This window comes from Ambystoma mexicanum, chromosome 2p (assembly GCF_040938575.1).
Source record: "Ambystoma mexicanum isolate Mex_15411 chromosome 2p, UKY_AmexF1_1, whole genome shotgun sequence".
Lineage (NCBI taxonomy): Eukaryota > Metazoa > Chordata > Amphibia > Caudata > Ambystomatidae > Ambystoma > Ambystoma mexicanum.
Genome location: NC_090923.1, coordinates 741,623,112 through 741,649,163, shown reverse-complemented (window position 1 = coordinate 741,649,163; position 26,052 = coordinate 741,623,112). Strand labels below are relative to the sequence as shown.

The window sequence follows — 26,052 nt, the reverse complement described above, 5'->3', positions numbered from 1 at the left end:
TTCTCACTTACTCCTTCTCTCTTTCTCTTGATAACTGGTCTTTAATCCTCACACCCTATTTTGGTTGATATTTCAATTTATTGTACTGCCTTTCCTATGTCAAAGCTCTTTGTATAAAAGTATTATATACGCACTGCAAATAATAAATAAATAAATAAATCTTACATTTATTCGGAGAGAAAAAAAACGCCAAAGACTTGAGTCCATTCATCAATGCATTGGTAATCTTTATTAAAGTATAATGGTATAAATACATGTAATGAACAAAACGTAAGGCTAGAAAGCATTTAGAGCCCTGCTCGGGCTCGTGCTGGCAATGTGCGGAATAGTGACTCTCAAACAGTTAACGAAGCAAGTGGGAGGCACGTGGCACAAGGCCGCATTGTAAAGGTGCATTTCATGCAGAGCAGAACACGGCCCGTAAGAGGGGAGGCCCTGATGTTCTGTAGACGCACACATATTGACAAGTAGAACGCGTTTTCTTTTGTTATAGTGAGTTCTTCAGACACACGTGCAATGTACTGCTAGCTTCCGTGAGGGGTGTTTTCAGCCTGAGGGTTTTCATTTTCACATCAAGAAACCTGCCTAATGGAAAAAGTCAAATGGCCTTTAAAAGTTGTTTGAGGGGACGCGTGCTATTGGCAATCTGCCATGGCCTCCTCAAGATGTTTCTCCCTCCCACTGTTAGTAGAAGAGGTGACACACCCCGTCCTTCCCCTCTACATCCCCAAGACAAGAGCATAGGCTTCGAGTGTTGGCACCCAAACGTTGTCACAAGCTAGAAATAAGGTATATATCCCCGCAGTGGGCACAACTACCTTCCAGCAGGTGGCCCCGCTCTCCTGCATCAAACTAGGCGCGAAGAAGAAACCTTCCCAAGAGTGGGGCTGGGAATGGGTCTTTCAAACAGGAGATGCGTCACGCGTCGTCAAATGTTGATATAAACGTCATTCAGTGCCTTCAACGCCAGCACTGGTATAAAAGCCCTGCAGCAACATCTGCCTTTTAATGAAGCACAGAAGATCTGGCTGTGCCAAGTGCGCATGCACCAACAGCCGGCCCGCGCTCAGTGATTAGTGCATAGGGCATGGGCGTGGCGCACAGCAGCCCTCCCACCATCACCATAAACAGGTGCGTCTGTTGGGAGTAATTAGACCAGATTGCTATGTGTTTTGATTCACACAGTTGGCATGCTCCCCAGCTGCACACCATGCCAGCCTGTCCACCATCCGAGATTAGTGACTAGCACTGGTTTATCGATGGCCAATTTACAGGCCTGCCTGGGAACTAGGGAATATGGGCTAAGGAATCCAGCATGTATTGAGCTCTAGGAGGGCCTCACAAGCCTGTCATTTAAAATATGACCTTTATGCACGCTTAATGCCAGATGCCTCCAACTTCAGAGTGCAAATTGCCCAATGTATGGTACTCAGTTGGTCAGCCTTTGAAGGGTGATGGGCTGAGTCGACTCTGCCAGGATTTGAACTTTTATAGTGCATGCTGGACCCAAGTCTGAGGCGAGCACTGAGCTATTCAGCTGGTAATACGACTGGGGGCAGAAGAACTGTGTGGTCAGGCTGCAGCCAAACACTAAGCTCATCTGATAGCCAATACATGCCAAAAAATACCACTTGGAGAAACATTCTATTGTGAGTCCATTACTCACGGCAGCAGCACCAATCGTGGGGCGTCATTCAGTAATTTCCAAAACGAAAGCAGCCGAAGGAATAAAGAATACTTCTTAAATAGATGACAACTCCACCCACTGATGGAGAGCAGTTAGCAGTGAAGTGATGCCTGCAGTGTGAGTACATGTGCAGTCAAATATACAATGGCAACCTAAAATAGAGGAAGCAAACAAACTCAGGAACAGATACAAATATACACACATCCAATCAGTGGAATGACCGACCTTAGCAACACACAAAAGGCAGGCCCTGTTGTATTTAAGATGATTGCAAATCTGCCCTCCGTTTGTTGGGCTGCACCCGAGCACCAGGTAAACCAATAATAGTCCATTACCGCTTGCATTTGGTAGTGAGGAGACTTTCACATAAATGTCGCTGTTTGAAGCCTGGGTCATTTGTGACCAAAAAACCCACCTTCATCAGGAGGCTGAAAAAGCCCCTGCTTTCATGTGCCCATGCCTAGGAATGCTTTGCTATTGAATGCTGGTGAATTAATTTGAAGCTGCAATTTGGAAATAAAGTTAATTCTGGAGGACAGGACAAAACCCCCCTTTGCCATGCATATTACATAGTCCCCAGGTGTTTTTTATAGGTTCTACGTTATTTCGTCGAGCACTTTTTCATCGTGGGACTTTTCATCGCGGACCGTTTAATCGCCAACATTTTTATTTATTTTTTTATTTTTATTTATGGGGGAGCTGCGCCCCCCCAAACCCACCCTTACTTAAAAAATCATACCCCAACCCGCACAAACAACCCCCCTAAAAAAATGTTAAAAAAAAAAAATTGGCGATGAAAGGGTCGGCGATGAAAAGTCCCACGATGAAAAAGTGGTCGACGAAATGCGTGTATACCGTTTTTATATACGGCTACAAAGGATGACATGTGACCGACCACAGGACATTCCAGATCCCCTTTGGACAGTTCCTATCATCAAGAGAAAAGACAACCTACGAGAGGGGCTGCCTCAAAGGGACTCCCAGGGAGTCCTCAATTTACTAACACCAGGGCTTCCCTTGGATCCAGCTTTGAGATGTTAAATTACAAGGCAGCTCAGCAGTTTAATAGTCAAGAAGTCCTCTTCCAGTCTTCTTTAGCTATGAAAGTTGCACCCCCGCCCCAACAGAACATGCCTCGGATCCGTATGCTTTCTCTGATAGCACGAATAGCCACCAAGTGCCAGGGAGTTCCAGAGGAATCAACCAGACCACTCATGGGGTGGGCTGCACTACCAAAGTATGATGACAAAGGGGAAAGTTTCAAGAAATGTTCTGATCGAATATAAATGGGTAACCACTGGAGCCTTCCATAGTCATTGTGCATTGCCCTATAATGGCTGTGTTGTTGCTGTCTGACTTGCAACATCTTAAGTTCCTCTTTTCACCCTGGCACAGGGACCATGACAATGAGAAACCACCCCTTCCTCAATATAAGGGGGCAGGCAGAGTTTGATAGCACCGGGTTGAGATTCCATGTCCAGCTGCTTAGGAGGCAGAGCAGTTCCTGGATCTTCCTGGGTTTGCAGCGAGATCTGCCGCAGGCCTCCTGCACCATTCACAGTGATTAAAATAGCAAAGTCTGACCAGTGAATTGTAAATGATGGACACTTCAATAATAGCTTTGCTCTGCCAGGCACCGCCAAGACCTTTGTTGTGTCCCTCGTTCCCAAACCAAGAGAAGCATCAGGCTCCTCCTGCTTGGGAACACGTGTGCTCTTTTCACACATTCTAATAGAGGCAGCAAAGGACCAATGGTAATATGACATCTGAGGGGGCTCAAAGACAATACAGTATTGCCAACATCCAGACGTCTGAAATGTCTCCTCTAGTGCCACGGCAAGAAGTAACATTCCGATATGTCGCCCACTCACCCTGCCAAGGACAGGTGATATCTCTGAAACTTGACATCTCTCTAAGTACACATTAAATGAAGCTTCTTTGGGTCACCAAGCTCATTTGTTGGTCAATGAAGAAAGCTATCTGGTCACTTATCTTGATTATGTTCTAGAATTCAGCACACCTGTACGCCGGCAGCCATTAGAGAGTTGTGAAAAAGGCAACCTAGACGTGAAGGCTAAAATGGTAGTAATGCCCCAACACCCCCAACAGGACATGGATACTACTTAAGGCCAGCGATTCTGTTAAGTTTGTAAAACTGATATATGACAGTAGGCACACCATCATTATGAATGTGGGGACCTTTTTTCAAGAACATGATGTGGTTGACCCCATGAAGCTCCACCTCAGTAGATCAGGGCCAAGTGAAGTGCTCAGCCATTAGCATGGGTGTCACATGCTCAAAAACCAGGGCAGAACATTTCAGAAATATACCTTGTATGTTAATTGTTTTGGCACAAAACTGAGCATTACGTCAGCATCGCAAAATGCTTCAAGATCAGTTTTTAACCCACTTGATATCCTATACATTGCAAATCAAGTTGGCCAAAACGTATCTCGAACAGAGGGTTTTTCAGTCAATATTGCCAAAGAAAGCTTCATATATTTTGTTTTCTTCGCCCACCGCACATGCTCAGTAGGAACAGTCCTCTGAAAACCAAGAGAGCTGATATGCACGGTGCAGCAGTGACAGTTTTATTCCGCAGAGCCCTTCTGGCGCCTCTTGGAGGGAGGGACAAGGTGCCGCGGCAGATCACCAGGGAGCCCATGGCCATCGAGTTTCACTTCAATCAGGTGGCTAGCCAGGGCAAACTCCTCATCATCCAGCATACCATCCCGGTCGACGTCAGACAGCTTCCAGATCTTGCCGAGAACTGAGTTGGGAAGCTTAGTGGTGACCATCCAGGTCTTGACTTTGGTGCCACTCAACTTGCCATCCATGGGAGAGAGGTTGTAGAAGATCTCGTCATACTTGGGTTTGTCCCGGGTGACAACCCATTCCTCGTCATCAGCCCCTTCATAGACACCGTCAGTGGAACCTTCCACAAATGGGCCATTGTGGGTGCCATCGAATGCCCCTCCTTGGACCATGTGGTCAGTGGGATCCAGGTCCTCCTGGCGGAGGAGAGGCATCAACTTTGCAATGTCAGCCGTCAGCATTTCATCCAAGGCCTCAATCATGCTGGGCTTCAGGGAGTGAAACTTTTTGAAGTCGTGGATCATAAGTTGCTCCTAGAGAAAGGGATAACAACAGCAGAAGAACTCAGTGGCTTGGAAACACTGACACAATGATGCAATTAAGACATGCCCCATCATGCCCACCCATGTGCACCTCCTAATGGCTTCTAAGCTCAATCACAAGTGTTCTAACATGTAGCAGATAAGAGTTGAAACCCATATGCCCGTGCCTTCTTCTGAGGGTGACTCCTGCACAAGCTACACAATGTGGTTGGGGCAAATGAGCGCACAGACCAGTGCAGCAGTGACACTTAATGGGCATTTACAGCGATGAATAAAGTAAAGAAGTGGGGTTCGTACTTCACTGCGCTTACTACTTCAGAAATGAAAATACAGTCAGATTTTGTTAGAGAGTGTAAATTTAGCCTGGTGCCAAAGGCCGCATAGGTTGGTTTAGAAAGTGACCGAAAGTCCTATGTCACACCAAGAGGACAAACCTAGCCAAAGGACTAAACCCTCCCTGTGCGCCAACCACCAAAAATTAGTACACGTACACCATGTATGATTTATAAGTAATTTATTTTTATATATATAAGAGTTCTTCCTAATCGTTGACAGTTTTTGCAGATATAATCTTTTGATTTTTATACTCTTTACAATTCCCTCAATTGTTGCTTTAACAGTTTCACAATTGTTACACTCAGTTTCCTCAAACAATTTTACAATTGTTGATCTCTAGGGTTAGTCACTCAAATTTTGCTTGAACGGTTTTACTATTGTTGCCCAGTCTCTAGGGTTAATGCCAGTCTCTAACGTTAGTCCCACAAATGTTACGTGAATGGTTTTAAAATTGTTGCTGAGTGTAACAATTGTGAAACTGTTAAAGCAACAATTGATGGAATTGTAAAGAGTATAAAGATCAAAAGATTATATTTCCAAAAAACTGTCAACGGTTAAGAAGAAACTCATATATATATAAAAAGAAATTACTTATACATCATACACAGTGTACGTGCACTCATTTTTGGTGTTGGCGCACAAGGATGGTTTAGTCCTTTGGTTAGCAGTTACAGCATGGCATTGGCTGAGGTCTTGGTGTGAGAAAGCTTCACTTCAGTAGTGCTAACCAGTGACCCATCAGACTGTAGCATTTGCTGAGAAACAGGTTGTTTTTTCATAGCTTCTAATTAAAGTGTTAGCTTCAAGGAGTGGATTGGCACCAGTGTAGCAGTGCAATCAGATGGCAGCGTTGGCGCAGACCCTGGTCGGGCAGACAGACACCAATGCAGCATTGACATATGTTGTCCGGTAAATGCGTTGAATTAGCCGAGGGCTCAGACGACACGCTTAATATTCCTTTGCCAGAGGGAAGGGATTGGTGGTGATAATTTTGGTATACCAGTCTACTGTGCAAGAACAATGGGACAACATCGTCTGCAACAGGTTTTTGGCGCTGATTTTGATTGTTTCTAAGATTAAATCTGAGGGATTGGACAAAGAAAAAGAATGCAGGACTCCTTCCACCAGATCAACCCTTAGGAGAGGAGAGAACCAAACGAGTGCTGGTTGGGCTGCAAGGGCAATACATCCTCAGCTAAATTGATACGTTCAGGGAAATAGAAAGACATGAGAGGGAATGTTTCCAAGGGGATGGTTGCCTTGGAGGGAGTGGGCAGTGGGATTGTGCAGGTGAATGAGTTAATGAATGAGAGGATAAACAGTCCCTTTCACAGTACATAAGGACCTCGTGCCCTTTCTGTCTGAAGATTTGCTTCTTCCTCCTGGCACACAGGACTGAATGATCTTCAGCTTTACCCTTGAGTCTTGGTACTATTGACCCATTGTGTCTGCCTCCATCATATCTATGTTACCTTTTAGTTTTGGCTGATTGATATTACAGACACCAATTGTCAACTGTTGTCTGGTACATGGTAAAGTACCAACGAGAATGACGGGACTAAGTACTGCCAGAAATATTCTGTGCACTGTGTATCCTTCCACTGCAAGTTTCCTTCTTTGTTCAAAGTAGTGCTTTTGTAAATAGGCGTACACTTTACAAAAGTTTGCAATGTGCTTTCTTCTCCAGGAGGAGAGCCCTCCTACTGACAGTGGATACCCAATCCCTGGGAGAGCAGAACACATTTTCAGGTACAAGAGTGGGTGTAGGTTCTGCAAGGGGAAATAAGCTGTGTTACACAGGTTGCCATGAGAGCAGCCCCTTTAGAAGAGGCAAAGCCAAGGGAGAGGAAGTAGGACAAGGGAATCTGCTTAGGGGTTAGGACCATAACATCCCAACATGTAAAACTAACATAGTCTTAGACATAGGGCCAACAAACAGGGTGCTACCTAATTATACAAAAAACTAACTTTGGAAAAGGTTCTTTAACATTAAGATACTGAATCTCTCTAAAAAGAAACATGTTGTACCTTCAAAGAGTGTATGTTCTATCCAAAAGTGAGGGATTGGGTGAACTGTCCAGATTGGGGGATTTCAGGAGGGCAAACAGAAATAAAATGGTGCTTCAGGGCCGAAGAGTTGTGATTAAGGATGCTGCAACATGCAATATCACATATAGCCCAATTGTGAAATCAGGATGTGTTCCGAAGGCAATTTATCACTTCATAGGAGTCTGGCAATATCCACCAAGGATCATGTGCTTCATCTGCTGAACCTCTCCCCTGTCACTAAAAAGCCATAGCGATCCCTGCGTTCATTGCCATGTCCCACCCCAAGTCGCCATTGCAATGCGCATGGCGGCCTTCTCGCACCTGCATTTTGTAGCAGTCTGGGAAGTCGCCGGGCGAGATGTGATGCTCCAGCTGGATCTTGGCGAAGATGACCGGCAGCTTGGCGATCAGCTGCTTCTTCTTGTTGTCCTTCCCGAAGACGGACGGCATCTCCTTCTTCAGGTGGCTGATGATGTGGGCATGAACCTACAGAGGGGACACAGCAGACATTTCAATGGGAGGATTATTATTATGAATGCAGTTTACAGGGAGGCAGATTCTAGTTGGTCAGTGGGAAATTGGGAACTTTCCCAACAGGCCTGTGCCAATGAGGGGGCACGTGCTTGACTTTCTACAGCACGGCTAGCCTCTCAGAAACACCTTCCGGTTGAGGAATTCCCCCATTTTCCAATCCTCATCTGTTGCACATTGAATTACCTCCAGCAACATCATGTAACATGGAGCCATGTTTGTGGACTTTATTTAGGGCCCTTCCTGCATATGTGGGCCACAGCAACACATAGATACGTTTCTAGAGAATTTGCCAAGTACACGAAACGGAATTCCAGGGGATTGGGATATACCCACACCAAGCAGCTACACAAACTCATGCCAAGGCCTTAGGAAATTCCTCATCCTCATTTACTACATATGGGATTATCGCCGCAGCGGGACCTGTATCCTGATTTTTTCTCACCCTGACTGATTCAAAAAGTAGGGGCTCCATCGGAATAAAGCAAAGAAGCAGTGAGACATATTCAATTCTCAATATTAAGCTAATTAGTTAAGTTGGGTTAAGTTGTATTATTTGTAAAGCGCCAAAGTAGGCCCGTAGGTATTGGGGCGCTAACAATAACAATAACAAACATAGTATAAAAAAAGACACCAAAAAAAGGGCACATTATCGCGACTACAACACATCAAGCGGGCACAATGGTAAGAGGAACAATGATAGCAAACCTAAAAAGGTGAAATTCTTATCACAAGATTAAAAAAAAACCTTACTTCAAAGCTGATAAGAATGCATTCCTGGTAATAAGACTGCACACCTAAAAATCGTATACCACAACATTCAGACTAGAAGGGACATTGGACATAGTATTACACAGCCCCAAGAACTGAGGAACATGACTGTGACCACAGCCAACCAGTATGCAGTCTGTTATTAGGAGCACACCAATCCTCAAGCCTTACTCTTTTAAGAAGGTCCTGTGATCTCACACAACCACACCTTGCGCTCTGCATCCATTCACGCAAACAAGTGGTGAACAATCTGATCTAATTGACTGAAATTCAATTTTGAAAATGATGGCAAATATACAATTTCGATCAACACCTTCTGTCACTTACTATGGTGTCGGAACCTACTGGTAGTCTGCATCCCAAAAGGGGATGCTCAAAAACCGCAGGCATTCGTCATCTTTTAAGTCACCAGAGCAGTGAAGTCGGAGTTAGAAACCCTGGTTGAAAAGGTTTATGCTTGGGTTAACACCTGTTTTACCACTCCAGGGGATTTCACATTTCTTGGCAGGCGGAGGAGCGGAGAAAGGAAAAATTACATCCCCACCCTCCATCTGCTCCGCCTGGCAAAAACAAATGCATTTACAGCAGCACACCTGATGCTGATGCTGGCGAAGATGGGTTGGACTGCTATGGAATGTACCTGCTTTTAGCAGCGCCTAAAAGCTGGAGGTCAACAGGAATCCCTGTTAAGACAGTGCAAGGCATTTACACTTGTTTGCATTGCAAAGTGAAAATAATGCACACAACCCAGGCCAAGGTGTATTTTCGTGCATTGTTTACACTCCGTACTGAAAAGGTCTGCAACCTCCTCAATGAGCCCTCACTATTGACTATGCTGGCTGGTGCTGATGGGAGTTGTAGACCAAAACGTACAGAGAGCCAAACATAACAGACCCCTGCCGTAGTGCAAAGAAAGAAAATGGCCTGAAGGGGTGTTGTGCATGTAGGTACACACAGTCCTGTTGGTGTTCTCCTCTGTGCAATTAGCTCCTACAAAAAAGTGACCCCTTAGTGTATCACACCTGAAGACCCTTTTTGCAACTTAACAGCATGTGTGGCAGCAGAAGCCATCTACTCCTATCCTTACAGGATTAGCGCCATGGCTTGATTGTGTCACACTGGTGGCAACACCCCAGGATACATTGCCAAGGAACCCAACCAACACGCTTACCCTGGTGCATCAGAACAAACCTGTGATCGGACTCTCACAAAAGACATGCTGGTCCAAAATATTCCAGATACATTGTTCACCCCCAGTTCTCCCATCACCTTGTGCAAAAAGGTATGGGTATTCCCGTGTTCCCCCCACCGTTCTGGTCCTCGCGCCTTTAGTAGGCCCAGAATAAAATGCCATGCCACAATTTAAATAAAAGCGACGTTTGGTACATTAAAAGTCATGCCACAGTAGAAAGGGCTAGTCAGGCTGCCCCAAAATGCCAGTCTACCCCAGTAATAACAATTTTGGGGAAGCATGTCTAGCCCTTTCTACTGTGGCATGACTTTTAATTCTGGGCCTCTATGATAAAGCAAGAATGGCATCAGATGCCCAGAATTAAAAGTCATGCCATAATAAACCACGTGCATACACAACATTCACTCCCTCCCGCATTTACTCAAGCCCCACACCATACTACACTCCTCATTCACAGTCACACCCACATTACATGATACTACATAACACACATCCTTGCATGCACTCATACACACATCACAAACATGCAGCACAAATTCACATGCGCGTTGCATAATGACATGCAGTGATGTGGTACACCACAGCATGTCCAAATAAATATGGCCCCACGCTCTCCATAAAGGCACTCATGAGTGGGGGACCGATGAAGAGGGAACCGCTGTCTGCGTCTTCCTTTCTGCGTGTGCGCAACGCAGCCCAGTGGAACGCAGCTCCGCTACCTGTGCCAATACGCGACACACAACAAATGGTGACGAGCGGAACCCGACGCAGACCTGCTGATCTCCACATGATCTGGCAGGCGTCCAATGTCAGGAACGTTCCCAGTCGTATCCCACGGGAAAAAGCCCCTATGCCCTCCGCATCACCACGATTGCCCACTCTTTTCAGAGATGTGTCAGGTGTCTTGACCCATGTTTGAATTATTAGGCGACAACATTTGGTGCTGTGGGCTTAGAAAATCCAAGATGGCCGAAAAGCCCACATTTGCGCCAGAATCCAGGAAAACCGCGCAGTTTTGTGCACACCAAAATGGTCGCCTGACCTGCCACCCACCAGTGCGAGCGTGATGGGCCAGAAGCGCCATGAGTGAAACGTGGTGCCAAAGGAAAAAGAGCAGTGCCTGTTAGCTCAAAAAGCGCTTTGAAATCACATTTGTTTCTCTGAAATGCAAGCTAAAAATGCCTATTTTAAACATTGCAAGATATTCAAAAATCTCACTGAACACCAGCAGACATTTGGCAGAATGTAGTCTTGTGTGCATACAAAATCTGGAAAGATGAAGAGCCTAAAGCAATGTTTATAACAAAACTGGCTGAGCTGTGGATGTCAGCAGCTTAAGTGAAATTGGATTTAAAACCACTAAAATCGAAATGTTTAAAATAAATGAGTGACCTACTTTTGAGTGTCACATAGGTTGCAACTGTTTAAATGTCATAGTTTTGAACTTAGAATCAGCGTTCTAGCTGCATGTGTAAAAATTGTAAGTTTGATTTGAATGAAGAAAACTGGAACAAAGTGACATTTAGCTGAAGCCTGGCTTGAAGAGATTGAATTCTGCCCGGCAACTACCCCCGACAGGAGTTGAAACTTGCCCAGCAACTGCATTCACAGGCCTGGCTGCCTTCTGCTGTTCCCACCAAAAGGAGATTACACCTCTCTGATTGAGCAGGGAAATAGAACAATGAACTTCCCTTTGCTCCAGGCAAATGCTAAATCAGGGGTCGTAAATGGCTTCCTCTTGGAAGAAACTAGGAGGAGCAGTGCCTCTGTGAGCAAGCTGAGCTTGGAGGAAGTGGACAAACCAGAAAATTCCACCATGTGCTTTGGGAAACCACACCCCTCTGGACCAGAGCATAATTTTAAAAATATGGATAATTCATAGTACGAAATTGTCAAAATTATATAATAATATCATTTATTCTGGTGATTTTTTTGTGCACATTTTAAGAGGTGTTAGGACTCTGTGGTATGTTCTGGGGGGTAGTAGCGGAAAATAGGGTATTACTCCAAATGTCTGTATGTTAAAAATCTGACACTTTTATCATCTGATGCCCATACTCCTTGCACACGTTTGTGTAAATTCTGGAAATGTTTAGAGGTTGTGTTCTGGACGAAAAGGGCAGAATTCTGTCAGAAGTGGACACAACATCTTACAAAGACAGGGATCGGATGATTTGGTGCTACAGAAAATATGTTAACTGGACATATAATATTAGAAAAGTTGTACATAGATAAATATGTATTTGGATCAAAAATAGATTTGTGTGCAAATTGACAAGGGGATGATCCTCTGACCCATAAACCTACCCCATCACGATGACACTTCATTTTCTTCCCCAATCAGAGGACGGTAGATTCTCTCACCTATCAGGATCCTCAGAGGGTTGGGCATAGAAAGTCAGCCTTCCCACCCACTTTCAAAAGACATAAAAGGAGTCATTGAGACCCAGGTAGAGATTCACTTTCCACTTCAAACTGATTTTTTGCGAAGCATTTTGCCAGACCAGACAATATCCAGAAGACACCAGAAACAGAACTTAGAATCCAGACTTCAGAACTTGCAGCAGAGAGGCCTAGTCCAAAAGCTGAATCTTTCTCAGCAGGCCTCAGAATCCAGCCACCTAACCAAACTATTCAACAGCCGGGTGAGCTGTTTGATTCTGGCTAGAACCCTGTGCCAGAACCCAGAAAGCAGAGCTGTATCCAGACCGCTGTGCAGTGCCGAGACCAGAACCAGAGATCCAGAACCACAGACCAGACCCAGACCAGATCGCTGTGACCAGAACCAGAGACCGTCCCATGGCGAGAGAACCGTAGCCAACCTGACCAGATCTTGATGGCCTATTTCAAATTTATAGTGTGAGTACCCAGCCAGAACTGTGCATATTTTTTTTATTTTTTTTGTATTTGATTGATTTTTTCAAACCTTAAAAAATGACAACATATGTACAACCACCAAAACAACATTTAGACATACAAACAATCATCAGTAGTAGACTTTTGGACGAGCTCCATCCACAAAGTTATCATACAGATTATACCGTGTCAGGTTTTACTAATTTGTTCCCCCTACTGGTGCCATCATCAGACATTTTTCAATTTGCTCCAAAAAACGTGTTAATGGAAATATCAGTTTCAAGTTGGTTCCTTGGTACAAATGGTTCCACCAATCATCAGCACATAAGGATGGATGGATTACACTCCATGGGCCCAAGTGGATTGATCTTTCAGATTCTAGCTTAGGGCAAAATAGCACTAAATGTTTGAGTGACTCTTTGACTAGCAGACAAAGTCTACATTCAGGTTTTAAGTGCTCGTTATTCTTCCATAAGCGAAGACGTTCAGTAGTTTTGAACAAATTTAGCCTGAACAGTAAAAACAGCTTTCTTGCTTGTGGATCTGGAAACAGAGTGATGTAACGCTGCTGGGTATTGAAGGCACGTGCTTCCAGTGGCACATCACACATCGATTTGGCCATCGCTCTCTTTGTGCATGTATGCTCCCAGTCAATGCGCCAGATTTTATGCTTTGCCGCATCCGGATTTTCATGGAGCAACTCACTCTTGATGTCGTAATTCTGTTATAATTCTTCACACCTGTTTGACCACATTGTGATGACATTGGAGTTACCAGCTGAACCGTCGTAGAAGATGTCAAATTGAGGGATTTGTGCTCTAGAACATGTTTTACGATACAAGTTTAGTAAACTCCAGCTAATCCTGGCATGAATCGATATTATTGACAATTTGTATCTTATGCAGGCAGTCTTCACGCCTTTCGGGAGTGTTAAGACTTTGGACCAAAAGCAGTTCTCTAAAGAGTCCCAAATTTCATAAGAGCAGCCGAAGGCATTTTCAGCCCCGTATGTCAATACGGGGATTACCTTCTGATGGTAAAAGGCCAGAACAGGTTTTAACGAGAATTTACCATATCTTTTGTGGATAATTAGTGCCTGGTTTGCTAGTTGCTTGCATTTTCTTCTTATGTCGGCCTGCCACGGTCCATCCGTTATTGATGAGCTTATGAGCATTCCCAGATATTTAACACTGGCAGATATTTGCAAATTTTCATGGCCTAGCGTCCAATTTGGGGTGCGTTTCTGCGCCACCGAGCAGCCTTTTAGGTTTTGCAGGACCAGTATTTCACATTTTTTTGTGTTGATCAGTAGTTGATTAGATGTGACATATTGTTGAACTGCGTTTAACTTTCTTTGTAGCCCAATGGATGTCCGGTCCAGAATGATCAAATCATCAGCATATAGTAGCCAATTTAAATGTGATTTGGCCACTTTCGGCGGAAATGAATTAGTTGCCACAATTGCTTCACCTACGTCCGATATAAAAAGGCTGAATAGTACTGCAGCTAACAGACACCCCTGTTTGACTCCTTTGGAGGTGTTTATTACTTTGGATGGTTGCCCCAATTGATCCAGCCTTACTCGGATAGAGGTGTTTGTGTGCAGTTCTTTAATTGCCGCTATTAAGTCTGACGGGCATCCCAACGCTTCCGTTTTTCCCACAGGATCGCTCTATTGATGGTGTCAAAAGCATATGAGAAGTCTATAAAGGCTAGATACACCTTCGTATTTGACTTTATCTCTTCCATTTTGATAATGTTTAGCAGGAATAAATTCAGCGAACATCCCACCTGCTTCACGAAACCTGATTGGCGCTTATCCACGTGGTTCGAAGTTCGTGACCAGGCTACGAGTTTTTGTTGGAGCATGGTGGCGTAGATCTTACCTAGGACGTCTAATAGAGCAATTGGACGATAGTTTTTCGGGTTTGCTCTGTCGCCTTTTTTGGAGATAGGTACAACTATCGCGGTCTTCCAGGATTTTGGCGTCTGGCCACTTAAATTTACTCGATTAAACAACGTTACACAGAACTCTGCCCATTGCTCTGGATGTTGTTTTATAGTAAAATTTGTCAGGCCGTCAGGACCAGGTGCCCGTGAATTTTTCGCTTTTTTAGTGATGGTCACTATTTCATCTTTTGGATAAGACAAGGCCCACGGTTTAGGTGTTGGTTTAACAGGGCCGTCAGTTGAGACAGATGCTTTGTATAAACCTTCGAAGTGAATTATCCAATCAGATTCAGACACCATACAGACTTGTATGGCTTTTTGTGGGGCGTGCTGATTATTCATAAGCCTCCAAAAGTCTCTAGTGTTCTTGTTTTTTAGGACCATCAACATCTGTTCTGCATCGTTTTGGGACATAACGTGCTTATGAGCTTTTAGCCAGTTTTTGTATCTTTGCTTAACCGCCTTTACGTCGCGTAAGTATGTTGAACCCTTTGTACACGTCAGCCTTCGTATGTCTTGACACATAAGACGCTTTTGTGCCAGCAATTCCCGGTCGAAGCTGTGTTGGTGTACAAAGGCCATATTCTTAAAACCCGTTTGCTTGGGCTTATAATGTGTCAAAAGGTGATCATAGTCAACATTTGGGCAGGTCTTGCAGTAGAGATTTACCAGATGTTCCACATCATGTGTTTCGAGTCTCAATCTTACTCTATTGGAAACCACCTGGATTTGATGGGGCCATAGCTCTAGTTTCTGTTTTGGCACAGTTATAAATTCTGTTATTAGCATGTTGTGATCGCTTTCCGTCTTTTCAATAATTTTCAGCGAGGTTATCCGAGGGTGTAGGGCTTCTGACACAAATATGTAGTCAATTGTTGACCTTTGCCCATCACGATGCCACGTGGGGGCTGGCGGCATATCATCACAAGTGTTCCCATTTAGAAGTTGTACGTTTCTTAGGGTCAATTCGTCCGACCACGACTTGGCCAAAGAAGTTTTTCGGGGCCTGATGGTTTAAATAGGTTGATGTTTAAATCACCACAGATGAGAACATTCGGCCAGCCATTTGTTTCCAGCAGTTCATCAACTATTTCCATAATCTGATCGATGAATACCTGTTTTCCAGCATTCGTATGGTGCCAGTACAGGTTTACAACACATAACTGTTCCATAAGCGACACTTCGTGTTTTAATTTTGACATTAAGGTTACTTGGATGAAAGGGGAATAATTAGTCGAACTCGCAATTCTCCAGCCTGAGGATTTCCTAACCATGGTGGCCAAGCCCGACATCGGGCGTCCTTTTAAAGATTTTAGAGCAGGATTTAAGGCCACCTCAAAGTCGTCCATGATTGGGGTTTCTCGTAGCCAGGTTTCCTGGAGACATGCAATATCGATTGATGCAAGCCAATTTGATTTGAACAGGTGTGAAAACCCACAAGTGTTCCAAGAAGCCAATCTACACTGAGCTTTACGGGCCTCATTCCGGCATTATTGGGGATTTTTTCTGCATAAGGCTGCAGACAACCATTGCCACGCTTGCTTACCGCCACTTGGGCTGAAGGATTTGTTACTAGGAACACTCGATCCACCTTGTTTGACGTTACAGAGTATAGTAATTCGTATGTTATCTTTTTGTTGCTCCATCTCAGAAACCTCCAGTATCTGGTCATGGCAAGAATTACCCAGTTGTTTCTGTTTGTTTCCAACCAAGGATGCCTTCTGATTTGATGAACAGGGGGATGCTTGAACGTCGATGACACTCTGATCCATGGGTTTCAGCATACTCACTCACGCGTACTTACTTAGGACTTTGTGGGTGTATGGGACCTCAACTCCATTAGATATTTTATGAGACGATTCAGAGTATTTAAAGACTTCAAAGCCAGAAAACAGAGCGATATTGGCGTCCAGTATTGTTGAAGCAACAATAGGCGACGAGACGTGAAGCACCACCTTATCGTTCCTTTTTTCGTTGAAGAACTCCACGATCTTCAGGTCGTTTGAACTTATGGCCCGTAGGGCTGGCACGAGGTGTAAAAGCCTGATTATGTTGCCTCGGTTCAGTATTAGATTATCAGAGGAATCTAGCTTTTCAATGACCAGTTTGTAAATAGGGCACATCGAACTAGCGCCTCTCGACGTTCTGGGCTGAGACATTCGAACGTCGTTCAGGGAAGCCTTTGAATTGCGTATTTGACGCTCACCAGGGTCAATCCTATCAATGTCTGAGATTTTTACGGTATCGTTGTGCAGCCTTGCTACCGCCAGATTAGCGGGGACATCCGGATTAGTCTGAATATTTCCAGGGGCCAACAACCCCTGTTCCGTAGTGACCCGCATCCTTTTTTCGTGTAGGGTCATAAACACTGGACTGTTCAGCGATTTCAGATGCCCCTGATGGACTTCCTTTTCATTAATTATTTGACAGGTTCTTCTTGCAGAGGACCATGCATTTTGAGTCGTTTGCGTGCCAGTCACGGAACAAGAACTTGAATTGGTGATACTTGGAACGGTTTGGATAACAGGAGGTTCACTTCCAGGGCCATATGCCGAAGCATCGATGTTAATTTGGTTGACGTTCTCTACATCTATCAAGGTATGGACAACGTCTACCTCTTGATTCTCATGGGAAGAGTTGGTCTCCATGTCCTGAATATCGTGTGTTACTTCGTCGTATGTTGATAAGTTCAACAGCTCACTTGATAAGACATGGTTCGAACCTGACGCGGTCACCGCGTCAGGTGTTACAGAAACTTCTGTGTCTGAGGGTTTATTTTGCGGTTTCCCACTGATTGAAGAGGCTGCCTTTAGACACTTGTTGATGTTGCTTGCCACGTTCTGGACCACGTTTATATTACGTAGAAATTTCTGTGCACCATGTAGTGCCTTGTTTCTAAGACCTTTTTGGTTTTTAGGTTTCTTCACCTGTTTTGCATGTGGATTAGCCAGGGGCTTAGAGGTCGACACCTTGGGTTGTGACACCTTGTTGAAGACCGAATAAGTGGGTATTGAAGCCACTGCAGATATTGCAGAGGGAATAGTTTTAGAAGCATCAGCGCCCAAATCTCACTGAGAGGAAGATGCCACCTGGGAGTCTCGTAATGCTTGGTTCAAATTCCCCCTTGCCTGTTCAAATGCAGTGTTGAATGAAATGTCAGAAGTAATATCTTCGGATGTTGTCATCATTATAGGCATGGGTTCTGTGTTTTACGTGGGCAGATTCCCCGTTATGTGTATCATACTTGGGGGAATTACCTCACTTATGGTTGGCGATGTTGCCAGCTTTTCCAATATAGGATCCGTCGAGACCGACGGGCCTGGGTGCACGTCTTCATGGATTACAATCGCGTGTGAAGGCTCTTGAGTGTTTTGGTTTAAATCCCCTAAGCAGCGTTCATTTAAAGACTTATTGCATCGAGTCGGTGTCTTACTCACAGTTGGTGGAGTGATTTGATGCTTTTGCAGGTTTGAAGTCAGACCGTCGTATTTAATCAAAGCTAGCGCCTCTCTCGCTACTTCAGACAAGAGTTTTTTGTCAATTGCATCATTTTTCCTTTGCTCTTTTAACAGCGTACATGATCCGTCTAGTCTTTTCAAACCTTCTTGTTGGTCGTTGTAGGACTGATCACAGACTTGTTCAAACCGGATTAATTTCGAATGCATTAGAGCCACAACAGTTGTCAGGTCCTTAGTGGCTTCATGCAAGGCTTCATATAATTTCATATAAGGGGCCATAGACATCGTCATAGATTAAATTATTAGGGTTTGTAGCTCAGTCTGAGGCATAGTGGCTCTGTTTTCAGCACTGAACACTGGTGGCTGAAGTCGATTAGCCATTTCCGACTTTTCTTTAATATGGCGTATTTTTGGAAATGGATGTTCCATGAACGAGGAGTCTTGTGAATCTTCTGACAAACATTTGTTGGTGGCAGAGCGCTGTGAGGTATGGATAACAGACGTAAGGGACCTGTTAAAGTGGTGTTGTTGCGTGGTCAACCTTTTCTGAGAGGTCAACACATGTTCGAGTCCCTCGTGTGGTTCACAATTACTTGGAGTTTGATTGTTAATTTTGAAGCGTTTGTAGCACACCTTAGACCATATATCTTCATTTGCGCCAGTTAGTTGTGATATTTGCCTTTTTGTGGTGTGTTTATCAGGTTTCAACGTAGGAGAAGTAGGACCTTTCTGAGTGTTTGCAAGACACTCTTTATTCATTGCTACTAAGTTTTCCAAAACTTTTGTCACAACACTTAAGGAGTTTCTCCTGTTTTCAGTGAACGGAGCACTTGGGTCAGCTTGTGGCATACACACAGATCTGTCAGAGTGGGGATCCTGTTGGCGTTGGACACAATCTTGACCCAAGCTCATCACAGACTGCGTAGAGTGAGAAATCTCATCAGTTGAAAAAGAGCGACAGAAAGCCGTGCGGGACAGATGAACAGGAGAACTGGCACTTATTGGAGTAGGCTGGACGGGGCTGCCACCGGGCTGCAGCAAGCCAGGAGTCGCTGCAGACAACAGAGGAGCTCCGTCTCTCCATCCGTCCGCCTGGCTCGCGCACGCAGCAACGCGCAAACCCCCAGATCTGTCGGGTGCGCGCACGCTCACAGGTGCCGCCCCCAAGTCAGCATCCGCGGGAGAAACGACGGCGCGCCCACCAACATCGCCGGCTCCGGGGTCCTGCACCCACGCCACGGCGGCCAACCCCCCGCCACCACCCGCCTCATCCAGAAGTGGAAAGTCACACAACCCAGCATCAGGTAAGCCAACCGAATTTTCTAGAATCATACACGCATCCTGAACAGCTATGCACGTATTACCTTCATAGCCGCTGGTGTCCGCGGATAACAGACCCGCCTGTGGAGCTACTAAGGGGACCTCGACACAGATCACGTTCTCGTCCAACAGGCTCACATATGATAGGGGGTGGGCCGCTCCACAAAGTTTTGAATCAAACGACACCACGTCTGAGTGAAGTGTGCAATTTTCAGACGTGCGAGTGAAAACTCCGGCGTCAGGTGTTTCCTGGCAAACATAAAGCTGCTCATGGACAACAGAGTCAGGATTTGAGGAACATGAAAAGAATCGGCTTACTTTTCTTGCAGGTGTACGAGGAGTGATTTTATTCTGCACCTTCTCCTCGCGTCGTATTTGCGCCCTTGTTCTCAGGGCAGTTGGAATGGAGTCCGACATGATCGATGTGTCCTGGCTCCCCAACTCGCCAAACAGCCAAACAGCGGGATATCTCAGCCCTTCTCACCTCAGGGCTTAACGCCGCAAGGGCGGTGGAGGCGGCCACTTATAGTCAGCTGCTGAGAGTCAGCTGAGTTGGTTAAAGGCACACGCACCTCCTCTTCTCTACTCCAGGTAACAGCCAAACAGCGGGATATCTCAGCCCTTCTCACCTCAGGGCTTAACTGTGCATAGTCATCTCTTAGTTTAAAATAAGCTTATCCCATCCAATTCAACCTGCCTAGAACTGCATAGAAATTGTGTGTCTATTCTGTGATTTCAAACCTGTCAAAGTGTCACTTGCCATTCTGAATCATTATTCCATTTCTGAAAATCTACGTCCACAAAATTGTCCGTATCTTTGGAACCGCGTGTGCTAGGAACTAGATTTTCATTTTAAAGCTAAGATCCTGAGCTTATCAACGAACCCAGAACTGACTTTCTACTCCTTATAGTTTTTCCGTAATCGCGCTCGACGCACTCGGAAAAAGTGCCGCGAATTGAAAACTAGCTCAAACTTCTTCATCTGTCAAAATAGCTGTCTTTTGCTTGCATTGCTGAAATTTGTTTTCAACCTGATAATCCCTCATGAATCATTGCTAGTGTAGACCTGAACTAATTCAAAGTAGCTGTCACCTACCCTGAATCTCCTATAGGGAATTAAAATCATTTTTAGCATATTTTCAATTCTTTGCAAATCACATTAAAAGTATTTTTGCCTGTGTTTTAAAATCATCCCTGTGCTCTAAGCTTGCTAGGGGGGAACAGATTTGGTATTGCATTTGATGGTATTCCTAAAAATTGTGTGCTCTCCTTCCATCTCTTTATACTGCATAGGGAGGGAGTGAATTGCCACAAGGGGAAAAGTGATTATATTCTCTCTTGTGGAACCATATCAGTTTATTTCTGTGCTGCATTCTTTCCATCATTGTTTTTCCTTGAAAACATAAAAGCATTCTCAGCTACCTTATCCTTTCTATACCAACTCCTAACTGATTACAAAAGTGTGCTAGTGTAATATTATCCATAGTTGATCACTGTCATATTCAGAAGTGTGCGATCAAATATTAATTTATTATAAAAGTGTGATATATATATATATATATTGTTTAATTTTCAAATAAATCTTTTAATTTGCAAAACAAACCTACTTCTTGGCTCAGTGAGGTCAGGGGGATTCAAAGAGAGGGGCGTTATACAAGGTTTACCATCCAGATCTGTGAACTTGTCATAAAAATATATAAATAAGGGCTTCCCTTGGGCATCCCAGACCAGGCATTGACTTAGTTGGAGTGCTGAATTGAAGTCCCTTAACAGGTGCCCCACCTCAATTTTTTCAAACTCTTATATCTACAAGCTGGATTTCTAACCTGTTGGTACCCCACGCCAGTCTACCAGTTCCTCAGTGCTGGGGTGCAGGGTCACCCCACCCATGCCAAATTGGGCGGCAGTGGGCGCAGCTCTCCCTTGAGAGAGCTTGTGCGCCACCCCTCCGGCTGTGCAGGCATACCGCCGGTGGCCAGCTCAACCCCCACAGCAGAACCAAGAGGGTTGCAGCTCCCTAGGGAGTGCTAGTGCGCCCGTCAGTGTAGAAAGAGAGTGCCTGTTCCAACTTCAAACACAGTAACAGCCTCTCGACATGTCAGGGGGAGAGGAAGGTGCACCGGCACCGCCACCCAGTGGTCGATCGTCCCGTCAGCATGGCTCCTTAACCCAACTCTGTGAATTTTATGTTGACGGGCCCCAGCCAGTCTAGGCCCACGTTGCGAACTTTGGTGTGAACGCCTAGAAATGTACTTTGATGCCACTGGTGAATGTGATGACAAGGCCAAAAGATCCACGCTACTATACTCAGCCGGCCTTGTGGTCCACAAGATATTCAAGACGTTAAGCCCCACAGATGGATCGTACTGCTGATGGTCAACGCGATTACGAGAAGATTGTGTCATTCTGCGCGTGGCCAAATGAAGAGGAGATGAAAACTGTAAATAATCATTGGCTGCTCCTCCTCAAACTACGCTGACAGATCCTCCGTGAGCCAGGGATCATGCTTCCCAGGATCCTAGAGATGGGATGCTCCCACAAACTGACTGACATCAGAGCATCCAGGATGGAGTTGGCCCTGAAGTCCGTCAAGCTGGCAGAGGTGTGTGCAGTAGAAAAACGTCCTGCAAGTGACTCTGGTGGCAGAGGTGGCTGGCACCAAAGAAAATAATGGAATAGCGCCACCCGAAGCCCATGCCCACAATGCGGCTATGACCTCCCCCACAGCAGGGACTGTCCGGCAAAAGGGTAAACATGCAGCAGATGCGGCACTCCGAATTATTATGCGCGAGTGTGCAAAGCGCTGACGCCGACCATAGTGTCCCGAAGCAAGGAATGATCCAGAGGAACAGTGCCAAAGAAAGCACCACAAAATGCAAGACATGGGGAGCCACAAATGGGTGATGAGGAAGATGGAGACATATTATTCATATCAGCGGTAATGAGCATTAGCGGAAAAAGAAAGCGCCAGCCAGAGTGCTCTGTGAAGAAACTGAACACCACCATCCCTGTACTCCTTGATACCAGGGATCAGTAAACGTAATGGCAGTAATGCATTACCAAAAACGGAGTCACCCCCCACCACTACACAGCACAGGTGTGCAAATATTCACGTTTGGAAGCAAAACTCTGCTGCCCCTGGAATTAGCATTTGTGACCCCAGTACAGTACAAAGACAAAAAGATCAAAGCCAGATTCTTCATGGTGAAAGTGGGTGACCCAACCCTCCTAGGGTGTGCAGCGGTGGAAGCCCTCAATCTGATCTAGTTCGCACATGGAGTCTTCATAGAAGATATGGAAGCTCTGGTTGAATGATTCAAGGAAGTCTTTACGGGCATTGGATGTATGACAGGTGAACCCATACGCCTTCACATTGACAAAACGGTCCAACCCGTGGTGATGAAGCACAGGAGAGTGTCCTTCCATTTAGGTGAAAGCATGGAGAAAGAAATCCAAAATCTCATCGATCTAGATGTCATTGAGCTGGTAGAGGGACCCATACTGTGAGTATCCCTAATAGTCATCGCACAAAATCCCAAGCAGCCAGACAGTGTACGTATATGTGTCGACATGAGGCTTCCGAATAAAGCCATTAGGAGAGAGCGTCATATAATACCAACGAAGGATGAGATTGTGGCGGATCCGGAGGGTGCCACTTTCTTCTCCAAACTGGATCTAAGAGCGGGGTATCACCAGCTCATGCTCCACCAAGAGTGCAGATATATAACAACATTTACTACCCACATTGGCCTTTTCTGGTGCAAATGGCTTAACTTCGGAATATCGTCAGCAGCCGAAGTCTTTCAGAACAACAACCGAGGGGCCCGAGCCGGACTATAAGGGTTGCTGAATGTAAGCAACAACATCCTTTTTTTCGCAAGGCTGGAAGCCAAGCACCTGGAATGCTTAGGAGCTGTACTGGAAAGGATACAATTGTTGGGACTCACTCTCCACCATGAAAAATGTGAGTTCTTAAAGAAGAGAATAGAATTTTTTGGGTTTATATTCCAAGAAGGTGGAATATCGGCTGACCCCACCAAAGTAAAGGAGATCTGCGAAGCCAAGGAACCAGAATCTGTCTCTGAAGTAAGATGTTTCCTGGGCATGGTTACTTACTGTGGCCGATTCATAAAAGACCTAGCAACACTGTCTGAACCTCTGAGGAACCTCACAAAGCAATCACTGCTACAACAGTCATTCAATGACATTAAAGCCGCCCTCTATGAAGGCAGCACATTGGCTTTTTTTCGACCCAGCAAAGAGCACCAATATCGTCGTGGACGCTAGTCCTTTTGGCTTGGGAGCCGTACTCACACAGGCAGATCCAAATGGAAACACAAGAGCAGTTGCTTATGCCAGTCGTGCTCTGTCCCCAACTGAATAGAGGTATTCTCACATTGAGAGGGATGCCCTGGCAGTGCACTGGGGGTGCCGACACTACCATTTGTATATATATGGAAAGCCAGTACAGGTCATAACGGATCATAGCCATTGCTCCCCATCATGACGGGTGGGTCAGCGAACCCCCCTCTACGCATAACAAGCAAAATTGCTTCTGGCGTTGCAGGAATATGCAGTGAAGCAGACATACAGACTAGGTGCAAACATTGCAGCCGACTTCAAGTCCAGGCAACCTAATAGCGACAATGATAGCGGGCGTGATGACGTCTCGTAGACTGAAAATTCTGTGAGGTTAGTCACTGCTGTGACGATACCCAATGTATGGAACTTGATGAGCTGAAGGATGCCTCGGTGAGCGACAGTTGTTTCCAGTTCCTGAGGAACGCCATGGTGTTAGGACAGTGGAAAACAGCCCTGGAGAGTTTTGGAAACAGAACACAGGAGGCAACGGTAACCTTGGATGGAACAGCTCTGGGGCATAAAGCACAAGTTGACATTCACCGAGGATGGCCTCCTCCTGAGGGGGTCGCGGATTGTAGTACCCACTGCACTGGTTGAGAAAGTAATCACTCTAGCCCACCATGGGCACCAAGGGACAGCAACGACAAAGAGTCATCTCCGGCTTAAGGTGTGGTGCCCTGCCCTGGAGCAAAAGGTGGATGATTTCATAAAGAATTGTGGGTGGTGTCAGGCAATAGCCCCGAGACACAAAGAGCCCGCAATCCAACACATGCCGAGGAGGGAAGAACCCTGGAACTGTGTCCACATGGACTTTGGCTCGACACAGCAGGAGTCACACTTCCTAGTCATGGTGGACCAATGGTCCCGTTACCCAGAAGTAGAATTCGTTCCGTCTGTGGCCCTCCACTATGTGGTGCCCGTGTTGGAGAAAATATTCGCCACACATGGTTTCCCAAGGACAATATGCTCAAATAACGACCCACCTTTCCAAAGCGCAGGTCTGGAAGAGTTTCTGACAGAGCGAGGAATGTGACAAAGGAAGATTTCCCCCGTGTGGCTGAGAGCAAATGGGGAGGTGGAGCGACTGATGCGCACGCTCAACAAAACTTTCAGAATTTCTCAAAGTCAGGGTCTTTGCAAAAAGAGAGCTCTTTTCCAATTTTTACTTGAATACAGCAACACCCTGCACTGTTCAACACGGGTGACCCCTGCGGAAGCTCTGTTCCAGAGGTGCCCACGTACCTACCTCCCTGAGATAAAGGGGAGGACACCAGGCACCATTGACAATGAAGAGGTACGTCTGAATAGAGAAAGGCTGATTGATCGAGAAAATGCACGGAGAGGGTTATAACATACCTGTAGGGGATTTGGTGATGTTGCAGACCTGGATCCTGGCTGGGAAGATGTCATTCATTCACGAACCAACGCCACTCCGGGTGGTAAAAGTAAGTGGATCACAAGTGACAGCGGCAGATAACAATGGACAAATTACCAAGAACTCGAGTTTCTATCACGAACTCCCAGGATCGTCAAGCCAGAGCAGAGAAGGGCACTGGAGGAGATCAAGTGGTCGCGCCTCACGCCTGGACACGAGTGATGGTGACGATGACGAACAAGGAGGCTCACCACAAGTCGGCGTAGATGGCCCGAATGGTGAAGCCCCCAGCAACCAGGTGGGAACGGTGCCAGAACTAGTAAGAGAGCGGCGATACCCTATGCGGTAGAGTCCAGGTGCCAGCCGGCATACCTGCATGACTATGATACAAATACGTGAATGTGCCCGACTACAGCAATGCCTAGTTTTCAACCAGTTAATGATCATTTATGTATTTGGTTGGCAAATGTTTCAAGTTTTGTTTCTGTATGATAAGGGAGGAGTGTGGTGGCGCGTAATGACACGCAGTGACGGTGTACGTCACTGCATGCTCAAATAAAAACGCCCCAACGCTCGCCGTAAAGGATCTCACGAGCGGGGGACCGATGAAGACGGAACCGTTGTCCACGTCTTCTTTTCTGCGTGTGTGCAACGCGGCCCAGTCGAACGCAGCCCCCGCTGCTTGTGCCGATACACGCCCCACAAAAACAAACACAAAACATTTTTTTTATACCTGCTCCCTTCTTCCAATGCGACAGAATCCGTCTTCCTCTGGAAGGCCTCCCGCTCTCCACCTTCCATTAAGCAGACAGGATGCGAAGAAGGGCTGCACAGGAAGTAACGTTTTAGTTACAGTGCAGCGCTTACGCAGCAACTAGAGCGTTATTTTGAAGTTGGGCTTTTTGAAGTCAGGGTGCAACCCGACTTCAAAATAACGTTCTAGATGCAGCACGCTGCTCTCGTGCGCCTTGCTGCATCTAGAACATCCCTTTGAAGTTGGGTGCACGCACCCCAACTTCAAAAAGCT

At 45.6% G+C, this 26,052-nt stretch overlaps 1 protein-coding gene across 1 annotated transcript in view; it reads right to left on the bottom strand.

The window, feature by feature from the left end:
- Positions 1–202: 202 nt before the first annotated feature.
- The window catches only part of EHD2 (EH domain containing 2), a 176,022-nt gene continuing 150,172 nt past the window's right edge, over positions 203–26,052 (bottom strand). The window contains exons 4-5 of the mRNA XM_069644369.1: positions 7,532–7,696; positions 203–4,816 (exon numbers count right to left, since the gene is read on the bottom strand). Coding sequence (XP_069500470.1) covers positions 4,280–4,816; positions 7,532–7,696 — 702 coding nt within the window. The 3' untranslated portion in view covers positions 203–4,279. The remainder of the gene's footprint in view (positions 4,817–7,531; positions 7,697–26,052) is intronic.